The 20703-nt window shown below is 42.2% G+C and overlaps 1 protein-coding gene and 1 long non-coding RNA gene across 2 annotated transcripts in view; one reads left to right on the forward strand and one right to left on the reverse strand.

Annotated features, from left to right (window-relative positions):
- Positions 1-696: 696 nt before the first annotated feature.
- LOC147176712 (uncharacterized) lies at positions 697-20080 on the reverse strand. The gene is made up of 3 exons (XR_015094385.1): positions 20003-20080; positions 5455-5521; positions 697-782 (listed from the first exon to the last, which is right to left on the reverse strand). It is a non-coding gene; the product is annotated as an uncharacterized LOC147176712 (long non-coding RNA).
- cbfa2t3 (CBFA2/RUNX1 partner transcriptional co-repressor 3) overlaps positions 13717-20703 on the forward strand; it is a 53164-nt gene continuing 46177 nt past the window's right edge. Inside the window, exon 1 of the mRNA XM_086071544.1 lies at positions 13717-14301. Within this exon, the coding sequence (XP_085927670.1) occupies positions 14124-14301 (178 nt within the window). The 5' untranslated portion in view covers positions 13717-14123. The remainder of the gene's footprint in view (positions 14302-20703) is intronic.

Genomic DNA, 20703 nt, shown 5'->3' on the forward strand with positions numbered 1-20703 from the left:
GAGCATACGAGCTGTATATGTCTAATAGTTTATACAGTAGTCTACACGCGAGATGGGAGGAGTAAGATGGCCGCCCTGTGGCTTCAACGGCTTGCACGGGCGTGTATGTGCTATCGGCTATCCAGTAATATATTCAGATCAGTGGTCAGTAGGCAGTGGGCGGCAGGATTTATGGAAGTTATGACCAGAACTGGTAAAATTCGGTTATTAATCAATTCCCGTCAATGACGATGCCCGCCATCCTGCGCTTAATTCCATATATTCGGTGAGTGCTTTATGACGCGATGGCTCACAAAAATTACAAGGAATGAGAGGGCCTGTATGTACTCACCCCGATCGACGGACGTAAACGTGCCACAGTTGGCGCTCTGTTCATGCATTTACCCGAGGCTTTGTGTCATTGTGCACTTGCTGCAAGGTGGAAATCGTTAAAGACGGGAATTGCCGATTGAACGGAAGTGCCCAACACTGGTTATGTGTGCACATCCATCTAGCAGCTCGATGGATGTAAGATTCTGGCATTTATCTTAGTCTACTGTGATGATGTGACCAACATGTCAGTCCTGGCTCCCATCAGGCTTAGGTTCTACACACTTCACACTCTTTGTAATACTGCATGGTGCAAAACTCCCAAAACTAATTTTGGCAGTTACTCTGAGCGCACGCCAGCTAAAGAAATAAAACAAGTTATCCAGCTGTGCTTAGATCTTGATTTATTTCTCTTTGGGAATGTCGCAGATGGTGATCAAAGCACAGCCCGCCTGCCGTATGCAGCTTAAGGCCTGCAATACAAGATAGGGAGTTGTTAAATCCAGAATGTAATTTTATTTTAGAGGCAAACTTCCTGCAGGATAAGATAAATTATTTTTTTTTCTCCAACTTTTAAAAAACAATTTTAAGCTTAACACTAAGTGGATCCTGTCACATGTAGCCAAACGCATAAGCTTCTGGCGCGCTGTTTCCTCTGCTCAAGTCAAACGGTAATAGAATTTCTGTGTATTGTTTACCTTGTAACAGCGACAAGTGTCTGATGAACGAGCGGATCGATGTAAGATTTTCATTTGTGTCAGGAGAAGATAATACAGTATGGAAACGCTTCAACTTGACACCACATGGTTGTGGCAAAGGTTCCACTAGACACAAACACACATACATCAATCAAAGCTGGCACAGTCATCGGGATATCTACAATATACAGCCCTCCATCTCAATGACCATCTGGCGCGCGCGCAAAACGCACACGGCCTCACGAGAAGACACATAAAGACACACACCCCTGCAGCAGTCGGAGACGACTAAAAACAAAGCAATGCAAATCCCCAGATGTGCAGGAAGACGGCGAAGATGAGGATGAGAGGATTGGGAGGAGGAGTGAAGTGCCTGGAAAGAAGGGTGGGCGGGTGGGTGGGGGGGGGGGGTGTCGTCTGGGCTGGGGTGGGGGTGTGTTTGCTACTGTTTAAAAAGGCAGCGGGCGCTGTGTGCAGATTTATAAACAGGAGGTAATAGCAGAAGGACTCTATATTTATTTTTTATCTTAAATGGTGCTTGTTTGTCGAGCTGGATGAATATTGACTGTGAAATTGGGATCAGGGGCGACACATGCCAGTGCTCTGCCTTATCTCTGGGATGCAGGCAGGCCCGGGGCTATTATCATTGTGCCACAGCAGCGTGCCGACACTCCAGCGCTCTCAAAGCCACCACATTCCCTTTGTATCTGCCTGGAGAAGCCTGTTTACCTTTCACTGGCTTGATATTCCTATTAGAGCCGCTGACTATTTACTCACTGCCTCCTCCTCTTTCTCCGCCACCGCCGGGCATGTGCGCTGTCTCTCATCGCTCACTCTTTCTGTTTCCCTCTCTTCTGCGCACAATCCGCTATCTCATTCTTTCTGCCCATTTGTCACTTTGAATTGTATCTTTTGTCCTGCATCTGACTCTGACCTTCACCGCTCTGGACGCAGCTTGTGCGGCTCAAAAAGTCGGCAAAGACCAGCAGAGTTGTTTTCTGGCCGGTGGATAGTTTGACACAGTGAACAGCATCAAATGTCCTTGTCAGGCATTTTGACCTTAAAAGGTGAAAACTGTCTCTCCAGAGAGTTGAAACTTGACAGTGATGTCCAATTAGTACATTAAGTCCAATATTTCTAATGGTAATTTAGCTGTAATCCGTGTAGCTATGAGAAATGGGGTGGGGAAAAACTTTTTGGGATATGTCAGTAGTTTTGTATGAAGACTTAATAAGTACATATGAAATTCAAACACTTGCCGTCCCGTAAAAGCATCAGCTGACAGATCTGGGTTCCTGTTGTCATTTTGCTCCTGCCTCCAGGACTCCGGAGAGAAAACATAAAGCACCTCCTCTCATAAGCTTCAAAAAGTCTAAGCGAAGCGCAAAGACAAGCATGCTCTAATTATGACAATCATAAAAAGTTATGTTTTTTCTTCCCCCTGACATGCAGACAAGAAAACACACACAAAATGAAGATTCGTAGCCAAAAAGTTGCAGTTGACTGGCGATCTGTCCAGAATGTATTCTGCCATGCTGCTTAAATCAGTCGGGATAGGATCGAGCTCACCTGCGACTTTAATCTGACTAATCTTTTTTGAACACAAGATATTACAACAGAGTCACCAAAGATGACAATAACTACTGTTTAGGCTTTGTTTGTGTTTACACATAGCATATTTGTATAAATCAATGGTAGGCTATACAGGTGTTATTTTTTTTAAATATATATATATATATATGATGGATAGAAGGTAGCAAAAAAAAGCTACCTAAGAAGTTTTGTACTTCAAACTTGAAGTATACTAACTGGAGCTCGGACTTGGACCCAAAATCTGCAATCGCTAGTTGTTTAACTGTAATCAACGAATCAACTTGAATAGGTTACTAATCGTACTTTTGTCGAAAAACACGGCACAGTCCAAAGAATGGAAAATCCAATTTGATCATAATGGTAAATGGAGTGCACTTATGAAGTGCTTTATCTACATCATATGTTCTCTAAAGTGCTTAACTAAGCCTCATATTTACTTCTTTTTTTTAAAAAAAAAATTTTACATATGAGAGCGTACTACTAAGGATGTACGCGGCCGGCACGCTAAAACAGCCGCGTCAGTCTACACAAAGGTTTTCCTTTTTTAATTACAAAATAACTAACTTTTAACTTTCTTACATTCAGGATCCTTCGATTTACACTGACAAATAGCACTTTTCACTTTTGGTATAACCTTAAATCCATCCGTGCTTCGTTGTACCAGCTAGCTAGCTAGCGGTAGTCGTTGGCACAACTACCAGGTGGTGCAAGGGCTTTGCGATTTCCACGCGCATTTCAAAAACATACGTTAGATTAACTTAAGACTCAAACTTGGGCATGGGTGTGAACGTCAATACTGCTTGTCTATCTGTTGGCTGAGGAGCTGTCCATGGTGTTCTCCACCTCTCGCCCAAAACTAGCTGGGGCAGGCTACAACTCGCCCTTAACATTTCCCTTTCCACTCACAACAGTTTACGGACACCCGCTATGGGACACAGACCGGATCTTTGAAAAAAAAAAAGTTGAAAATAATTTGACAAAAATCTGTAATTGTCAGCCAGAAGGCACCAGATGTGTTACGAACCCAAAAGACCATCCATCCTCCAACTAGCTTAGTGGGCAGCTGTTTCCATCAGACTTTTACTGCATCATTACCTGCGGGCAAGTACGAGTAAATCAGAAAGGAGCCGCTTAAAGACAATGAAGTGACACACCCGAGGGAAGGATATCAGTCACACACTGTCGATGGCTTTCTAAACTTTCCAGTCTGACATTCAAGAGTCTACAACTGGTCTCCTCTCCTGTGGGAAGGGCATGTAGATTCCTCCGGTGATGTTTACGGCTACTCTGACGGTTGATCTTTAGTTCCGGCTTTTTTTTGGGGGGGGGGGGGGGGGGCTTGTTTTATCTCTGCCGTCCATGCAGGGTATGCTAAGGGGCTTGAGGCGCTGTGCGCTGCATGCCACACCACGAGGTGGGATAAGAAGCAAACAAACATTCAGGCAGCGCTTGGTAACCCTGATCACAGTGTCTGCCAGGGTCCTGATAAGCTGACAGGCAGGAGAGGACGGTAAGAGGTGGAGGGGACCGGCGGTGAGCAGGCTGACATTGGACCATGCTTTGCTTCGCTTTTCCGGGCTCCAATATCATGACAAGAGGGATTTCTCGGAAGGTTCCAAGCAATTAAAATGTAAATATAACATTGGCACTTAGGCAAGTGCAAGTCACTGTGCGAGTATTTATAACAACATGATAATAATACGCACCATCTATATCCATCAAGGACAAAAGAAACCAGACAAATGGTTATGCTTTCATCACCATCACTTAGTCAATTAGTTATGACCTTTGATTTTTCTCTCTCCCCTTTTTAACAGATTTGGATAAATGTGTTTTGATTGTGGTTTTGTTTTGCTCATTGTGGCTGTTGGATCGCTTTGTCACGTTACGATTTTCCAATTAAACCCTCAAAGACATGTTTAGCATTGTCTGACCTTGGCAGAGGTCTGTGCTCCTCTGAGTAACATTGTTGATTACATTTGTGTTTAATAGGAATAAAAATGAAGAGGATGATATTTGATATATTTTACATCACAGTGGACAAGTGGTTTGCACATCTGCCGCTCAGTAACGAGGTTGTGGGTTCAAATCTGGGTTTCAGTCTTCGTGTGTGGAATTTGTATGTTCTTTTTGGGTCTGCGGTGGCCAAGGATCAGACCACTGAGATCCCTTTTGGCCGCCCTGTTCTCTAGGCACCAAACCCTCTTGGCTCCTCCCTCAGGTGGTGAGCCCATGGAAAGGGGAAGGACGCACATTGTCATCACCACGATAAGGCGACGGCTCAAGGAGGGGTCACCCATGAACCCAATGCAGTGCTTCTCAACCGAATCTCCTGTTGCGACCCCCGCCAGGGTATCCGCCCCGCCCAGGAATCGTCCCGAAAAGAACAAACTAATACAATTAAATGGGTGCCTGATAGACGCTGGACACCCCTGCCCTAGTCTAGGAAGAATGTGAGAGTGAGAGAGAGTGAGAGAACTTAAGAAAGAACGAAAGAAAGCAAACGAACGAAAGACAACAAACGAAAGAAAGAAAAACGAAAGTAAGGAAAGTGCACCAACTAAACCCAAACCAACCCCCGCACCCGCGGCTACCGCAGATCCCGGACGAGCCCCCATTAGTTACGTACTGGGCACGCTCAATTCTGATTATTCTTCCCTCCTCTAATGATGACACCAGGTGTTTTTATCTAGTGTATTTTCTGTAATAATAACTGTTCCTTAAACTGCAACCTAACAGTAAAAAATGATCCTGCAACCAATACACTCACAACTTGGATAATACTAGACGTGTCTATAAAATTAGCCAACGTGCCTTTTCAAAGCGTCGTCTAACTATGTGATCATCTGCCTACCTTTTGATCGTCGGTCAGTCCATCTGTCTGCTGATTAGTGCACATCTGTCAGCATTTGCTTCAAAACCTGAATAACATAAGATGAATACAGGACAGATGAAGCCAGCATGCAGAAAACATGTCTACACACTACTGACTGGCAGGCTTTAATTAGATATTTTTAGCTTAAAATGACTATTTTCACTTTTTGTATCCGATTTTAATATTCATGATAGATTTAGCTCACCTGTCAGACCAAGGAGTCTTGTTGGCAGTAATTTTTCACTAATTAACATTGTGCAGGAATGGTGATTGCATTTGTAATAGACATTGCACTTTGTTTTGTTTTGAGTTTTTTTTTTTTTTCTGGCTAAAAATAATTATGATTGTTGGCTTTCCTTATTAAAAGGTTGGAATATTTATCGCATCAGCGGGGAGCTACCAATCAATGCTACTCAGTGATGTCCTCACTAGAGTTCAAATTGCAATCTAGAACTTATTATTATTATGCGGGCCTGAGGGCCCAATTGTTTCTGTAGAAGTTATCATTATTCTAGTATGTTTGACCTAGGGCTACAATAATTGGGAGGGACGTGTAGCACCCCGAGATGCACGAAAAAGTATTCGGTTGTCATACCATAAAATGTACAGGAAGTGAGCTATGAGCATTTGAATGTACAATTTTTGCCCATTTTTGCACATTTACAGGGGCCCCCTTGTCCAAGACTGTGACTTCAAATCCATCTCAACACCCAGTACATCAACAAAGGGAAAACAAATCTTAAGGTTTCTACATACTATATATGACGAGGGCAGGGCATCAAATTTTGCATTTTATAATTCCTTCTTAAGCATTCAGTCTAAATCAACAAAATTTGGGAGGCCCACGACATAATAAAAAAATAAGAATAATTATCCCGTCATCTTGAAATTTGCATGTTTCATCAAAAGTAGCTTAAGATGAAAATATATTAAAATCTTTTTATTTCACCACATGTTTACAAGGAGAAATTATGTTGTTTTTTGAGGGTCTAAACCTGGGCACTAAACTAACACACATAAAGCCTGGTAAAAACATTTACAAAGGTTGTTGTCTCCCCAATGTGCAAGTATCCGAACGTGCAAAGGCCTGTTATAGCTTTGCGCAGCTCTAGTTATTATTAGTAGTAGTATCATTATTATTATTATTGCTGAAATACTGGCCACCTATCCCAAGTTTCCATTTCTAAAACTATTGACTTTGCAAATGCTTACAAGTGTTTTTTTTTTGTTTTTTTTACTGTAAAACATGCTGGATTCCCTCCTCAAGATGAGTAACTTTCATGTGAAGTAAATGTATTATTCATTGGATTTCCAGTGGCTGTAAGATGTGCAAAACAGGGACCTTTCTTTTGCATAGTCTTATGTTTCTGAAATTTGTAAAACACATGAAAGATCAACGTGGTTGGGTTGGCAATATGGCCCAAAGGGAATTTCGGAGTTTTAGCGGTTAAACACATTGATGCACCCTTTCAACTGTAGCTTCAATAGCTTCATCAATCTTTTCATTTATCACTGAATAAGAAAGTTGCTCCTTTTTCCGTGTTTGTAGCCATCAATAAGTGTGTTTTTGCTTGGAGTGTAGTCGCACATTTCATAATAAAAATACAATACGTAAAGGCTTAATGGGTTTTTGCGCCTCTTCAGTAATTGCATCTTGATTAAGCCTACTTGCATTCGTTATGTGTCGACTGCGGCTCCTACCGATGCAGACGTGCTGCCGACTGTGCGGCGCACTGACTTTTCACAAAGAATAAACAAGGCAGCTCTGTATATAGATCAGTGAACTTTAATTGGAGCTGTCAGCCCATGCTCCCACTCAGCCTCTCATCCATTTCAATGCTGAGACAATAACAACATTATGTAGTTCAATAGCTCATATTCCTATGTGGCAATAATATCTAGAAGCCGCCTCTTCTCAGTGCAAATCAATGGAGTGAGGTGGCCTTTGGCTTCATTTTTCATCTTTAATATTGACTTCTGTTCTACTTGGAGTGCACTGTCAGTCCAATTACGGAGAATTTAATTGATTTTTCCTCACAAGCAAGGGTTAGATTGGATCGGTTTATGCAAAGCAGATCAAACAAAAGTAATCCCTGGACTCCTCTCTATGTGTAAAATACAGCTCTAATGAGGAGGGGCATCCTGACACTTTTTCCATATCAGCCTATCCTTACTGTCAGTACAAAAAAAATGTGCATTTATAAGAACTCATAAGTGCAGCCAAAAAAAATCTATGTAAGCAGCACAGGTAATAAGGTCCATCACACCTCACACTAATCATTTAAACACAGGAGAGAAAATAAATCTCAGCTCAGGCACCCATAGCCCACCCAACCCCTGCATAATTGTGACTGGTGGTATTCTTGTCACAGTTCACTCTAAAAACTGCTGGGTCAACCAAAATATTTAAATAACACAACGTTTGGCTTTCTGAACAAGATGATGATGATGATGATGATAATAATAATAATAATAATAATGCTTTTGGGGTTATTTATTTAGTCACCCCAAAACTAAATAACTCAACTTTGTAGGGTTATTTATTTATCCCAAAAACTTAAAATAACCCACCTCTTTGGGTTATTGAACACAAAAATAACCCAACTTACTGAGTCATTTTACCCAAAATATGAAATAATCAGATTTTTACGGTAATTTCTTTAACCCCAAAATTTGGGTCAAATGATTAAATCACAAAACAAGCCTTTTTTTTGTGTGTGTTTGGGGGGGGGGGGGGGATTTCGTTTGGGGGGGGGGGGGGTCAAGTGAAGTCATCTGTGTTTGTTGTGGGGTTGTTTCGTGGGTAAACTTTTGGGGTTAAAGGAGTAACCCAAAAAGTTGGGTCTGTCCCTTTTTGACCCAATCTGGTTTATTTTTGAGCCAACTTTTTTTTCTTTTTTTAAAGAGTGTTTGGTCGTGCTAAGAATAGCCGATACACTACACCCTAAATTGCCCTATTAGGCGACAGTATCCCTGTTTTCATTTCAATGTGGTTGAATGTTGAGTGATACAACAATCTACCGCTTGTCTCTTCCCTTATATCTCCACTTTCACATTCCTGGAAGCAGACATTGGAGCTAACACCATTGCTTTTTGCACCTTTGTGCAGCCCGCAGAGCGTGTGAGAAAAAGACGGAGATGGCGCCGCCGTCTATGTCCCTGGGTGTCCCCGCACTATGCTGTCATCACTCCCCGGCACCATATACACAACACAGCTGCAAGGGAACCTCTCTGCAGGGAACCTTCGTTTCCATCTGTCTCCGATTCACAGTGGCAACCTATTTAGAGTGTCTCAGCGGCTGCCACAAGAGAGGTGAGAAGATGGGTTTATGTGGGTCAGAAGAGGTGGGTGTCAAAAGATCACGTTTGGTTTCAAGGCAAGTACGAATAGTATTTTGACATTTAAATAAGATTTTAAAAAAAAAACATGGAAGTATAGGAGTGGGAAATGATGACTACGAGGTCAGAAAAAAAAACAGATTTGAGCTACTGTCTCAACAAAACTATAAACATAAAGCGAAAAACTCGAGACGAGCATAATGTCACTTACACCCACCACTATCTTTAAATTCTAAAGTGTACGTATTATTGTCATATTCATCTGTGTGTGAGCATGTGTGTAAACACAATGTCTTCCTGAACTTGCCTCTGTGTCTGCATGTGTTTAAGTATGAGAACAGGCTTAATTTAGCAGGTGTGCTTTGACAGTTCTTGAATGAGTGCCAAGTCTGCTGTGAGAAAGGATAAGAAAGGAGGAGGCGTTCAGTGTGCATCTGGGTACGGCTCCGCTGCGACAGATGGGGACGGTTTAACTTTTAGAGTTCTGTTAGGATCTGGAGGTTTTCTGAGGCAGTCTGTGCCAAACAGGTGTGTATTCTAAAAACACCGTAGAGAGTGAGAGAGCGAGGAAGGTGAACAAGTCCTCTCTGACTTGTTTGCCTTGTTTTCACTGCGAAGATGCTAATATGCTGTTTATTAGTTTAGTGACATTTTCAATACAATACCAGCTTGCATAGGGAAGAATGATTTGGAACCACCTCCCACGTAACATTTTGTTTCTATCATAGTAAAATTGGCATTGTTTCACCTTTACTAACTTGTGCTTGTTTTGTTTTCATTAAATGTTTTATTGCTATAATTAAAAAACTACACAGCTCACTTTCCACAAGCAAATGATAGAAGTTAATTGGATATGGGCTGAATTTTCTATAATCGCGCAACAGACTGTGGATAGCTATGAAGTTGCTTGATTTGGTGCTGATCCCAAAAAAAAGTGTTGAACATTTTGAAAAAGAGCACTAATAAAGCATTAAACTTAGTAGAAGATAGCTGGGATTGGCGCCACCTCACCTGTAAGAAGAACAAGAGCTATAAAACGGATTGATCTACTGTAGCTTTAAGCTAAGGCAGCTTTATTTATGTCGAGCATTTCATACACAAGTAGGGTAAACAGACGTCCTGTTTCGACCGAGACTGTCACTTTTGAGCCTCGCCCACCTCATTGTTTTGTCCCGTTATCACGCAGGTCCTGTCCCGCTGTTTTTTTTTTGCCACGTGTATGTAAATCACACAGTTGTCATAGCGATTCATATGATAAATCTATTAAACGGGAAGTTAACTGTTCCTTCATATTTACTTACATTTGCGTTCTCGTTCTCAACTACTTCCTGCTTTCGCATCTGAGAATGATGGAAAATGTAGTCCTATTCTCCACTGCAGTCACCACTCGCCGGTCAGGCAACACAAGCTGAGCTTTTGAGGGGTACATTTCCAATGTTACAAAGCTTGACTGGCAAAAGGTTCATGGCACAGCCAGCTTCCAATAGCTGCCGGGACAAAGCAAAAAAGGTTGGATGATGGTGAGTGCTTCGACTTGTTTAGTGCTGTTGAACTGTCAACCAAGATAGTAGGCTATTTCGCATTAGCGACTGCAACCCCCCCCCCCCCCCCCCAGCAAAATTGTAGCATTTAATTTTGAAAATCTGGTCAAACTATACACACGGTAACGCAATGTGCTTCACATTATTAAAAGTGCAACATTTAAAATACTTTGCAAATAACGGAAAAGACATTTAAAATAAAAGTGGCTTAAAACGAGCTAAGCTAGCTAAGCTAAGTCATTAGCGGCATTGAATGTCTCGAGATGCTTCACCATATGGTTGCTTCTCACAACCAAGCAGCCGCTCAGGCCTTTTTCTTTCTCACGCTTTACAGTGAGATGCTTGACCGAAACCAGCCTGCTGGAAGAACTTTTGCCTTTGATCCTTGTAAAAAAAAAAAACTCAAAAGTAGGTCAAAAAATGTCATGGACCCAGACACAACAGCCGACTCATTTTGAACCTGGCTACAAAAAACAACAGTGGAATGGATTTACAACTCCAAGCGTGTAGATGTACCAAAACAAAAGTGGCAGATCATTTGCCATCTTCTCAAGCGCTGAAGTTGTAAAAAAGCAAATGTTGCGTCCTCTTGCTGGGGTTGTGTTTGGCAATGGGTGTCTGCGCGCCGCTGATAGAGGGATCGCTGTGACACTGCTGCTTCGGCGCGTCGCATCTGGAAGCCTCCAGCGGCAGCCGCCGGGGGGAGATAAGGCCAGGCGAGCCGCTCATCTGTAATGCACGCTTTGCCCCCCCCTCTGCCCTATTCTCCCTCTTTTGCTCCCTCGCTCCTCCCTCCACCCGTCCCCTCCATCCTGCCAGCCCCCTCTGACCTTATCTGAGGGGAGAAGGGACCACTGGGTCGCTACTCTGATAGCACCTGCCAGAGTCAGAGCTGTCTGCCAGTGATTACGGCACAATTATTATCTCTCTCCCCACCCCAAAACTCATTTCAAACCTGCCAACATCTGGGGAAGGGGGATGACACAAAAGGGCAAAGGATCCTATAATATGTGACACTTGCAAAAAATGGTTTACGTGCTGAGGTACATAAAAGGCAAAATTACAAAGTAGGACTGGACCCTATTTACGTGCCCAGTGCACGTGTACTACAAAGTCTAACTGTGCGTATGGTTGGTCTTTTCTTTCTTTTGGTATTTTCCAAGGCTAGCGCAGGTAGAAGGGAGTGTTCGCGTTCGTTGTGGGAGGGAACGCGGCCGACTCTTTCCTTTTAAATTCATCACAGACGTCCCGCCAGTCCCATTGCTCTTTCCCAATTTGGTGTCCCAAATTGCCAGATTTGCTGGGGTCCTGCAGTAGAATACACCAGAACGCCTGTCAAGACGTAGAAGGTCTACCAAATTCACAAACACGCTAAACTAGACTTGCCCCGGCGCGAAAATGCGTTTGGATTTTGATGTAGCATCTGCTGGTTAATTATTGATTGACTTAAAGTGGACTACCACTATAATTGCATGCACACTAGTAACTGTGGGAAATCCCACATGCACTGTATGTCTGTAAATAAGTTTCTCTCTCTCTCTCTCTCTCTCTCTTTTTTCTCTTTCACTTCCTCTCTGCTGATGACCATCTGGTTTCAAGCAGGCATTTGGCACATCATGTGCTCACATCCTCTCTCACTTCTCTCATCAGCGCACAACTCGCTCCAACAGAAGCTTCCTGAGGTGTTTGTGTGCGCGTGTATGTGTGCGTCATTGAGAAGCTCAGGGATACTGAGTCCTAAGAGGTCAGAGGTTCGAAGACAGGTAGCTACGGTGTAACTGAGCTTTCACATCAGACCACAGTCGCTTTCACGCTGGCTTTATTCGCCTGTTAATTTCAAACACTTTTACATAGAAATTGCTGCTTGGCGCATTTAGATAATTAGATGCATGGCAACCTGGGTGGGACTTGAGTCTCAGGTGTTAAATTGCACATTCTTTTTTTACACACTGATGAAATGAAGGCATCAATTTCAATAATTGTGTCCAGTTTTACAGTATATTCTAATTTTGTTTGCATAAAACTGGCCATTTGGACTGGTTGGCACATATGCCTTATTTATGTAAGGCATAGGACAAAGGTGAAGCGGCGCACAAGCGTTTTTCTTACCGATCACGTTTTAAAAATAAAATGAAAAACAGTTGATCAAACGTTTATTTTAATGGCTTCTGTTTTGTTTCGTACATGTGATAATATGAAGCAGTAACCTTGCCAGCAAGCTGAATTCTTGCGGCATTTTTGACTTCACAAACTCCGGAGAATACATCTTGTACCCGCTCCCGCTGATACGTTTGCAACCGACCTTTTTTAGGTCAGACCAATCAGGCGTTTTGTAGGCCGGGGAGAAACCAAGAAGCGCCGATGGCGGTGGGGGGAACAAACAAACCTAACGGACGGAATGGACGCTGCAAATAATTCTGTTCTCGCAGAATTACTCACCGTTTCCTTGTCGAATGTTAAACAGCGAGAGGGTCTTCGTGTATTTTTATCTGGTAAAGATGTTAAAATAGGAAATACGACATTTTCATCTGTTGCCTTGGATTTGAAATGTATTGTTTGTGGAGTTTCTATCATGTTCTTGATATTTGAGAAGAATTGATGTTCCATAATTAATCACTATCGGATTAAAGCGAAGTGTAATCGGAAAAATCGAACTGAACTCTTGTGAATCGAAATTGAATCGATTGAGGAAATTAGAATCGATACCCAGCCCTAATATGAATTGTCATATGGTTACAGTAAGTACATTGGTTCACAGTCATAATGGTGCCCCAGAGGGAAACCAGAACTATGATGTGTACGATATCTGCAGAGTTAACGGAACGTGTTGAAAAATGTAACAGGATGCCAGTCTGGTTATATGAAAACACAAAAGCTATCACAGGTGTAGAAAAGGCGCACAGGCGCAAACGAGCCTATTGAAGGAGGGCAACAGGAAAAAAAAAAAGGGTGAATAAGATGCTGCTGGCCGCAGTCGCAGCTGGTTCCTGTAGAGGAAGCCCAGATGGAGGTTCAGGTCCTGCTGCCTGCTGCTGTCTGCTAAGATCACTGAAGCCGTTCTCGCTTTCTAACCTCCCCGGGGGTTCGGGCACTGCAACACACTCACCGTGACACACAAATGCGCACTTCTCATTTGAGTCAGGCAGGACGGGGAGGAGGGTTCACACCACAGCACGGCCCCTTCGATAGAGCCGTGACACTATCTGACCTGCTGTTGACACACACGTACACACGCTGTGTTGTGTTGCTGCCACGCCTCACGCACGCTTGCCGAGGAACCCGAAGAACTGACCAGGACGTAGACGGAATCAGTTCATCTTGGGAGAGACTTTTGGTTCGAAAAAGGATGAGTTTCCCACATCAAAGCTAACATCTTAAGGATACACTGAAAGGAAAATATCAAAGGAAGCCAGGAATAATACTGCTGAAATCCAAATTGGCAAAGACATGAAAGGATGAAGAGGACGCAATCTTGTTTTTCCTCGTTTTGGAACATTACATCGTTATCACCCCTGCAAGGTATAATTTAGCAGGTTGTTGTGTACAAAGATGGACATTTACGAGAAGAAACATGCCAAACTTTTTTCATTATGAGCAAGAAGTTTTAGCTAACACTGCTATAAATCCGAAGACTTTATAGACTGGTTTCTAGTTTTTGTCTTTCCCGTTTAGAACTAACTGGCCTAAGAGTTTCCTTCTTAGTTGATAGAAGAATTGCGACAAACTGCTGGAAAACAAGTTGACAGTGAGAAAAAAACAGTTGCGAAAATGTCTGCTGACGTCCATCAGGAGCACAAGAAGAAGGTTCACCAGAAAGGTGGACACCTGGCACTCGTCCCCACGGTGACCCTGGTCAGCCACAGAGATCTGAGGACTAAAGACGTTCTCCGGCACAGAGGCCTCAATCCAAAGATGGCACCCAGTGTCCAACTCAGATCTGGCGAAGGTAGGAGCGCGTCTTATACGGAAGGTTCGACAGTTTGTTGCCATGAGGAGTGCTCATTAAGTGAGAGTGATTGATGGATAACAATTTGTGTTGTTTTCATGCTACATACTAAAAGGGCAATGTGGCGTTTACTTGTCTTGTTAGGGGTTCTGTTTTTTTTTATGTTTGCAAGTTAGCTGGAATAACGGCAGATTTTGGCATCATTTATTAACTTTCCTAAGTTAATCGTTGATCATGAGCAACTTATTTTCCTTTGTGGACGTGATCTTATTTTTAGAAAGAAAGAAAAAAAGTACATACCGGCAATCGTCTCGTCGATAACCGTCTTTTACGAGCCCACAGAATCCAAATGACACCGTGGTTAAACCGGTTCTTCCCGGCTGTTATACATGATTGCCATCACTTTTAACAAGCTCACGAAAGTGAACTCTGTTGTCCTGCGGTGGAAAGGAAAATGAAAGAAGTATCAATATTTTTGAACAGGTCTGTGTGCGTGCGTGGAGTTCAAGCTTTGCGCATCCCCAGACCAACACACACTATAGAACTATTTATTATCAACCGGTGTGGAGTTTGCATATACAGCCCATCCTTATCCAAAAGTTCATTAAAGTCTCTAAATGCTCCATACAGTAGTAATGTGAGCATGGATGTCTTTATTTTGTTTAATATTTGTCTTTATACGTCTTGTGGCCGGTTGGAAACTTTTGTCCAAAGTCAACTGGGATCAGCTCCATCTTACTCTTGACCTTCAAGAAGACTGGAACCCGGACTGTAATGACAAGTTAGCTCTATATTATTTATTTGGTTGTTACTTACATAAATATTAGATTAATTATTTTTTAAATAATTTCCAGTTTAATACATTTTGTAGAAACTTTATTTGGACAGTGATGTAGAATGGAGGCAGCCGAATTTCGACTTTAAGTTAGATTTCACCGTTAAAGTCGATATTTACATCAAAATACTTTGTACAGTAATTTTAAAAAACATATTTGCGTGACCCGGAAAGGAACTGGTATTTAGTGTTTCCGCAAAGACATTTATTGCTGACGGACGACAGAGCGGAGCTAATTCAAACTTGAACACGGAAATATGACGCGCCTGATGGCGAGCCGACCTGCCCGATTGACGTCCGTTGCTGGAGGTAACAACAACACAACTTTAAATAACTTTAAAATAGCGTGATTACTGTGGGAAATTAACAAAAAAGAAGGCGCTACGGACGAGGTACGGGCGCCGTAAAGTCGAAACGACGTAGGTCGCGTACGACCGAACTCGAGGACATAATGTAATCAGTAGAGTAGGTAAGTTACTTTTCAAATCATGTAATGAGTAAAGAAGCTTAGTTACTTAGTGCGGCGGGCGTGGCTCAGGGTGTGGAGACGGTCGTTCAGTAACCAGAAGTTCGGCTGTTCGATCCCCGCTCTCCCCTAGTCAAGTGTCGTCGTGTTCTTGGGCAAGGCACTTCACTCACATTGCCTCCAGTGCTACTCACACTGGTGTATGGAAGGTGCGAATGTTTGGCGGTGGTGGTCGGAGGGGCCGTAGGCGCACACTGGCAGCCACGCTTCCGTTAGCCAGCCCCGGGGGCAGCTGTGGCTACTTAAGTAGCTTACTGCCACTAGGGTGGATGTGCGAGTGCATGAATAATGTATCCATTCCATTGTAAAGCGTCTTTGAGTGTCCAGAAAACGCTATATAAATCCGATGCATTATTATTATTATTACTTGGTAAAGTAACCAAGCTACTTTCTGAACCGCTTATTCCTCACTAGATATATTAAGAAAAGATGGAGGGTAACGTACATTTTACCATTAAAAAAAAATCATGTGAAACGAGGCAAGAAGGATAAAAAAAATAATAATGTAATTGATTCTTGAAGAAACTAAGTAGTGTCTTGAAGTAAAAATGACAGCCTTCACTTAAATCAGCAAAGTGTTAGAGAGGAAAGCGGCGCAATAAGATTCAGATATGAAAATCCTAATTTGATGGAGACTGAATACGTGGAAGTCAAAGCCAGATAGAGGACTAATACCCAGTGTAGTGAATTACCTGCAGCGCTTGCCATTTCTTGGCAGTAATGAGCTTTGTGAACATTGCACCGATAAGGCCTCTATAATTAGGCTTAGTCATAAGCATCCCCTCTGTAATTCAGTGATAAAAACCCAGCAGAACTATGGTGTCACTGCTCCAATCCAGTCATCTCACATGTGAACCACACACACACATACACACACACTGAAGAAATCAAAATGTGTCAGTGTGAGCTGTAAATACACTTCATTGTCTCAAGGAGTTCTACCTGTAACTGTGCATGTGTGTGTGCATATGTGTGCGTGCACGTGCGCGCGCGTTTGTGTGTGTGTGTTTGTGTGAGGCGTTACGAGCTGCAGCATAGGCTTCCTGTGAGGGAGCAGATGTCGCCGAGCTCAGGCACAGCTGCGACGGCCGATAACCACGGTGGTAAGAATATGTCGGCACGCTGGCTCTTCTCCCTGGGCCTTATCAGCCCCAAACAGCATACTGACACACGCACACACGCACACGCGCGCGCGTACACACACACACACACACACACACACACACACACAGACTCTCCACAATAAGGAACTGCCACCCAGCACTAGCGCACCCTCCCAGCAGGTCCAGATAGAGGAAGGAAGGCAATGAGAAAGACGGTGAGCAGAAGAAAAGGAGACAAACTAAATAAAAGGGTCTTTAAGAGGCGAGGGACAGTGAATCTCCAACAGATTCCCACCTCTTGCCAAAATTATCACAGGCCTATCGTTCAGAATTCTGCTAATCCTCCATAGCTAGCTATCAGTAAGCCTTTTCTTATGTTATCGTTCCAGCAGTAACTTCCATTAAAAGTGTGAAATGTTCGATACCATTTTTTTTAAATAACACAAAAAAAAATATATCTTTTGATTGCAAATCAGCCGCTACCATCACCTTGAAATAAAGCCGAGTATTGGCACTCATTTTTTGCGGACCCTAATGCAAGACAATAAGACAACGAAACAGGAATCAAGTCCAAGTCCACATGCTCGACAACTTCAGCAACACTGAAGAAAAGGCTTTAAATGATCCGATTTTGGAGCCGATCAGCGAGTGTAAGAAAACGATCACCGATCGGCTCAGAAGATCAATATGTCTATAATTAAGCAAATTTTGTGAAAATGTGCAAAGCAAACATACAACTTATGCCCGTTTCCATTTGTTATTATTTTGTGAATATTTCGCTCTGCCACAATACACTCGGCTGACTGACAACAAAAGATTAAGGTTAGCTTCTTTTATTGATTCCAGAAATATTTTAATTTCTTCGTCCCACCCATTCAAACATACCTCACTTTATAACTTTTTTTTGTTGTGACTACACTATGTACGTTTGTCGTAATATCCGGTCAAAATGTGCGACGTCGTATCCAGTCCTGTCATTGTTTGTTTATTCGCAAATTCTGTTACCAAAACCTAAATTTGCATTTCAGTTTTATAGATACGTAGAAAGATCCACCCATTACAAGCGTAAAAACTTTTTTTTGGGTGCAAATCTTAGGCTTTTTATTTTCGCAGTTCTTGGAAATTCTAATAAGAATAGGTGGATGGAAACCAACCTAATGTAAAAAATTGATTTGTTTACTATACAGTACCAACCCAGATTGAGACAAGACCCAGATCTGGACCGGACCAGCCCAAAATGTGCAAATAATTGATGCCTACTGATATGTATTGGGGAAAAAACATTATCAATTAAAGTCTGACAAGTCGCGGAAAATGAGGGGAACAAAACAACAAATTGTTGAAAAATAAGGGCAAAGAATTTAAAAAAAAAAGAAGATCTGACTGTATATTTTATGAAAACTTGGATGGCAGCATAGAACGTCCCTGAAGTGAACAAGATTGAGTTTGCTGCAACGTCTTATTTCACGGATCCGATCAATGATGTCATTGATGCAACGGCAAATTATGTCATAATAACCCATCACCGATTTTGCATAGGATACAAAATATCTGTCAACCTCTTCCAGCCGATCAGATCTGTGTGAAGTCTACTGAAAATAAATGTTCATCTTTCATTTCATGCGCTAAATTATCCGTTCATTATTCAAAGTTGTCATGTGAACATATGATCGCTTTCATCGTAACCAAATGACTGAACAAATGTGACACAAAAAAGACAGAAATCCTACCAGAGAGATTTTCGAGAAAAAAAAAAAAAGATTTTTCTGCATCGAGGACAGAAACTGAGTTTAATAAGGAATGTGAGAACATTTGGGGGGTTGAGGAGAGACAAGGTGGCGACGACGTGTGCGTGCGTGCGTGCATGGACGTGTGTGTGCGTGTGTCGAAAGGTGGGCAGAGGAGAACGTAGTTATCCTCTATTTTCTCAGCGCCAGCTTTGTGGTTTGTGTGAGGAACAGATGTTCACAAGTTGATACACTGCCTCATCTCCCCCCCACTCACTATCTCCTGCGCCAGCACCACCAACTGTCTGAGCGTATGCGCACACACACACACCTGAAAACATTCCATAGCTTCAACCAAATCTTCATTTGCCATGTTGTTCTTTAGATACATACTGTAAATTCCCCTCCTAAAAGTGTCAATCAAGACGGACCGTTGTTATCACTTTAGTGACTTTTGAGAGAAGCGGCGTTGCCAAATGTAAATGTCGGTGACTCCCGTGGACGCACGTGAGAGTATTCAGCTGTAACTGCGGACATTATTGTCAGTTTCCCAATGTGACCCTTGAGTCAACACTTGATTTAATCAGGTTCCACTTCCTACTTCGACTGTTTGCGCATCTGTTGCTAGGCAAAAGACACGCGCACACACAAACTCATATATAATGTGGCAAATCCAGGTCCAGAAAGTAAAAAACCTGCCACCGTTTGGCTTTAACCAAACTAGCTAGCTCCCTAGCTAGCTCCCATGGTGCTTGTTTACCTGCTAGGGAGCTAGCTAGCTAGCTAGCATCAGGGGCTAAAACCTGGATTTAATTAAACACATTGGAGAGAAGCTCGGTACCGAAAGTCAATGATTCCGTCGGCCCTTCGAAAACTGCATTTATAAATACGAGATGAGATTCAACAATATTTCGAATGGTTTCTTGAAATGAAACAAAGCTCTGTGACTTCTTTTTCGGATGGGATTTCTGAGGTAGTGAAAATCAAGGATTGATTAGTTTATCCACGGGGACTAACTGTGAGCAGGCTTTATTATTCCATGAGTTAATGATCTGAGACAAGAATAATTTCATCTGTAAATATGAGTTCTAAAGACTCTCCTTGAAGAGATGAGAATGAATAGGACTTTGTTTTAGTACATTTCTCATCTGTTTCTCGATGCATTCATGGGTGCTTTTTGTTTTGAAGAGTGCAAGCCCGCCATGCACAGGGTGACATGTTCAGGTACATTATGAAACGTGCAATACAAATAAATAAGGCCGACTTTCAGAATAACATCAACAGACAATGTGAAGAATATGCAGTGGAGAGTCACTGTACACGTTACGTAGTTTCTTTCCCAGTTTCTTATTACGACCAATCATAGCTATATTTTATTTGTGTCCATCACAATTGATAATAAATCAGCCGCAAACAAAAGTGCATCAAATTATTTACAACATCATTTCAACAAAAATAAGCACTAATATTCACACTCATATGTATAAAGTATAATAAAAACGAAACTTACTGCATTCCTGCCTGACAATTCAACGTGGATGGCAGTGGATAGCATTTCCATACTGCTCGGTGAATTAGCGTCTTTCGCTAGCAAACCGGAAGTGCGTTGGCGGAAACCGGAAGTTCGCTTAGCGATAAATAAAATTAGTAAATATCCATACAAACAATTAGTAAACCTTTTTTTTAATGACAAATAAATATTTTCAACCTTATTATTTAAAGCCATTAAATTATTTATATAGAAAAAGCCTTAAAGCAACACAACTAGTGCAATGTACAGTACAGCTATTCTAATTAAAGTTACTAAGTTAACACGTGTAGAGAAGGGTGAGAACTGTGTGGTGGGCTCATTATGGCTCATTAGATGCATAACTCGCTCATAAACAAACACAAAAGAACCGCGGAACATATCACCCTGTGAAAAGTGAAAAGTTAGTTTTTTAGCATATAGTAAACCTTTTGGCACTTTTCATTACAAACACTCAAATTGAATTTAGAATTCTCGTCATGTATGGATGATTCAAATGCTTTGCTGCTCGACTAGAAACAAAATGTCATTGTGTTAAGATCATGGAAAATTGTTGCATTCCAGCGTGCATGCGTGCTTGAGTGGCTGGCTCAATGGTCTGTTACACCTCGCTGTGTTATACAGTCTTTCACGTACTCGTGCCCTGACGCAGCATTGTGGAGTCGCTTACCGACAAGCTCATA

This window comes from Leptonotus elevatus, chromosome 3, assembly GCF_054856555.1.
Source record: "Leptonotus elevatus isolate MCC_2025b chromosome 3, RoL_Lele_1.0, whole genome shotgun sequence".
NCBI classification, from domain to species: Eukaryota; Metazoa; Chordata; class Actinopteri; order Syngnathiformes; family Syngnathidae; genus Leptonotus; species Leptonotus elevatus.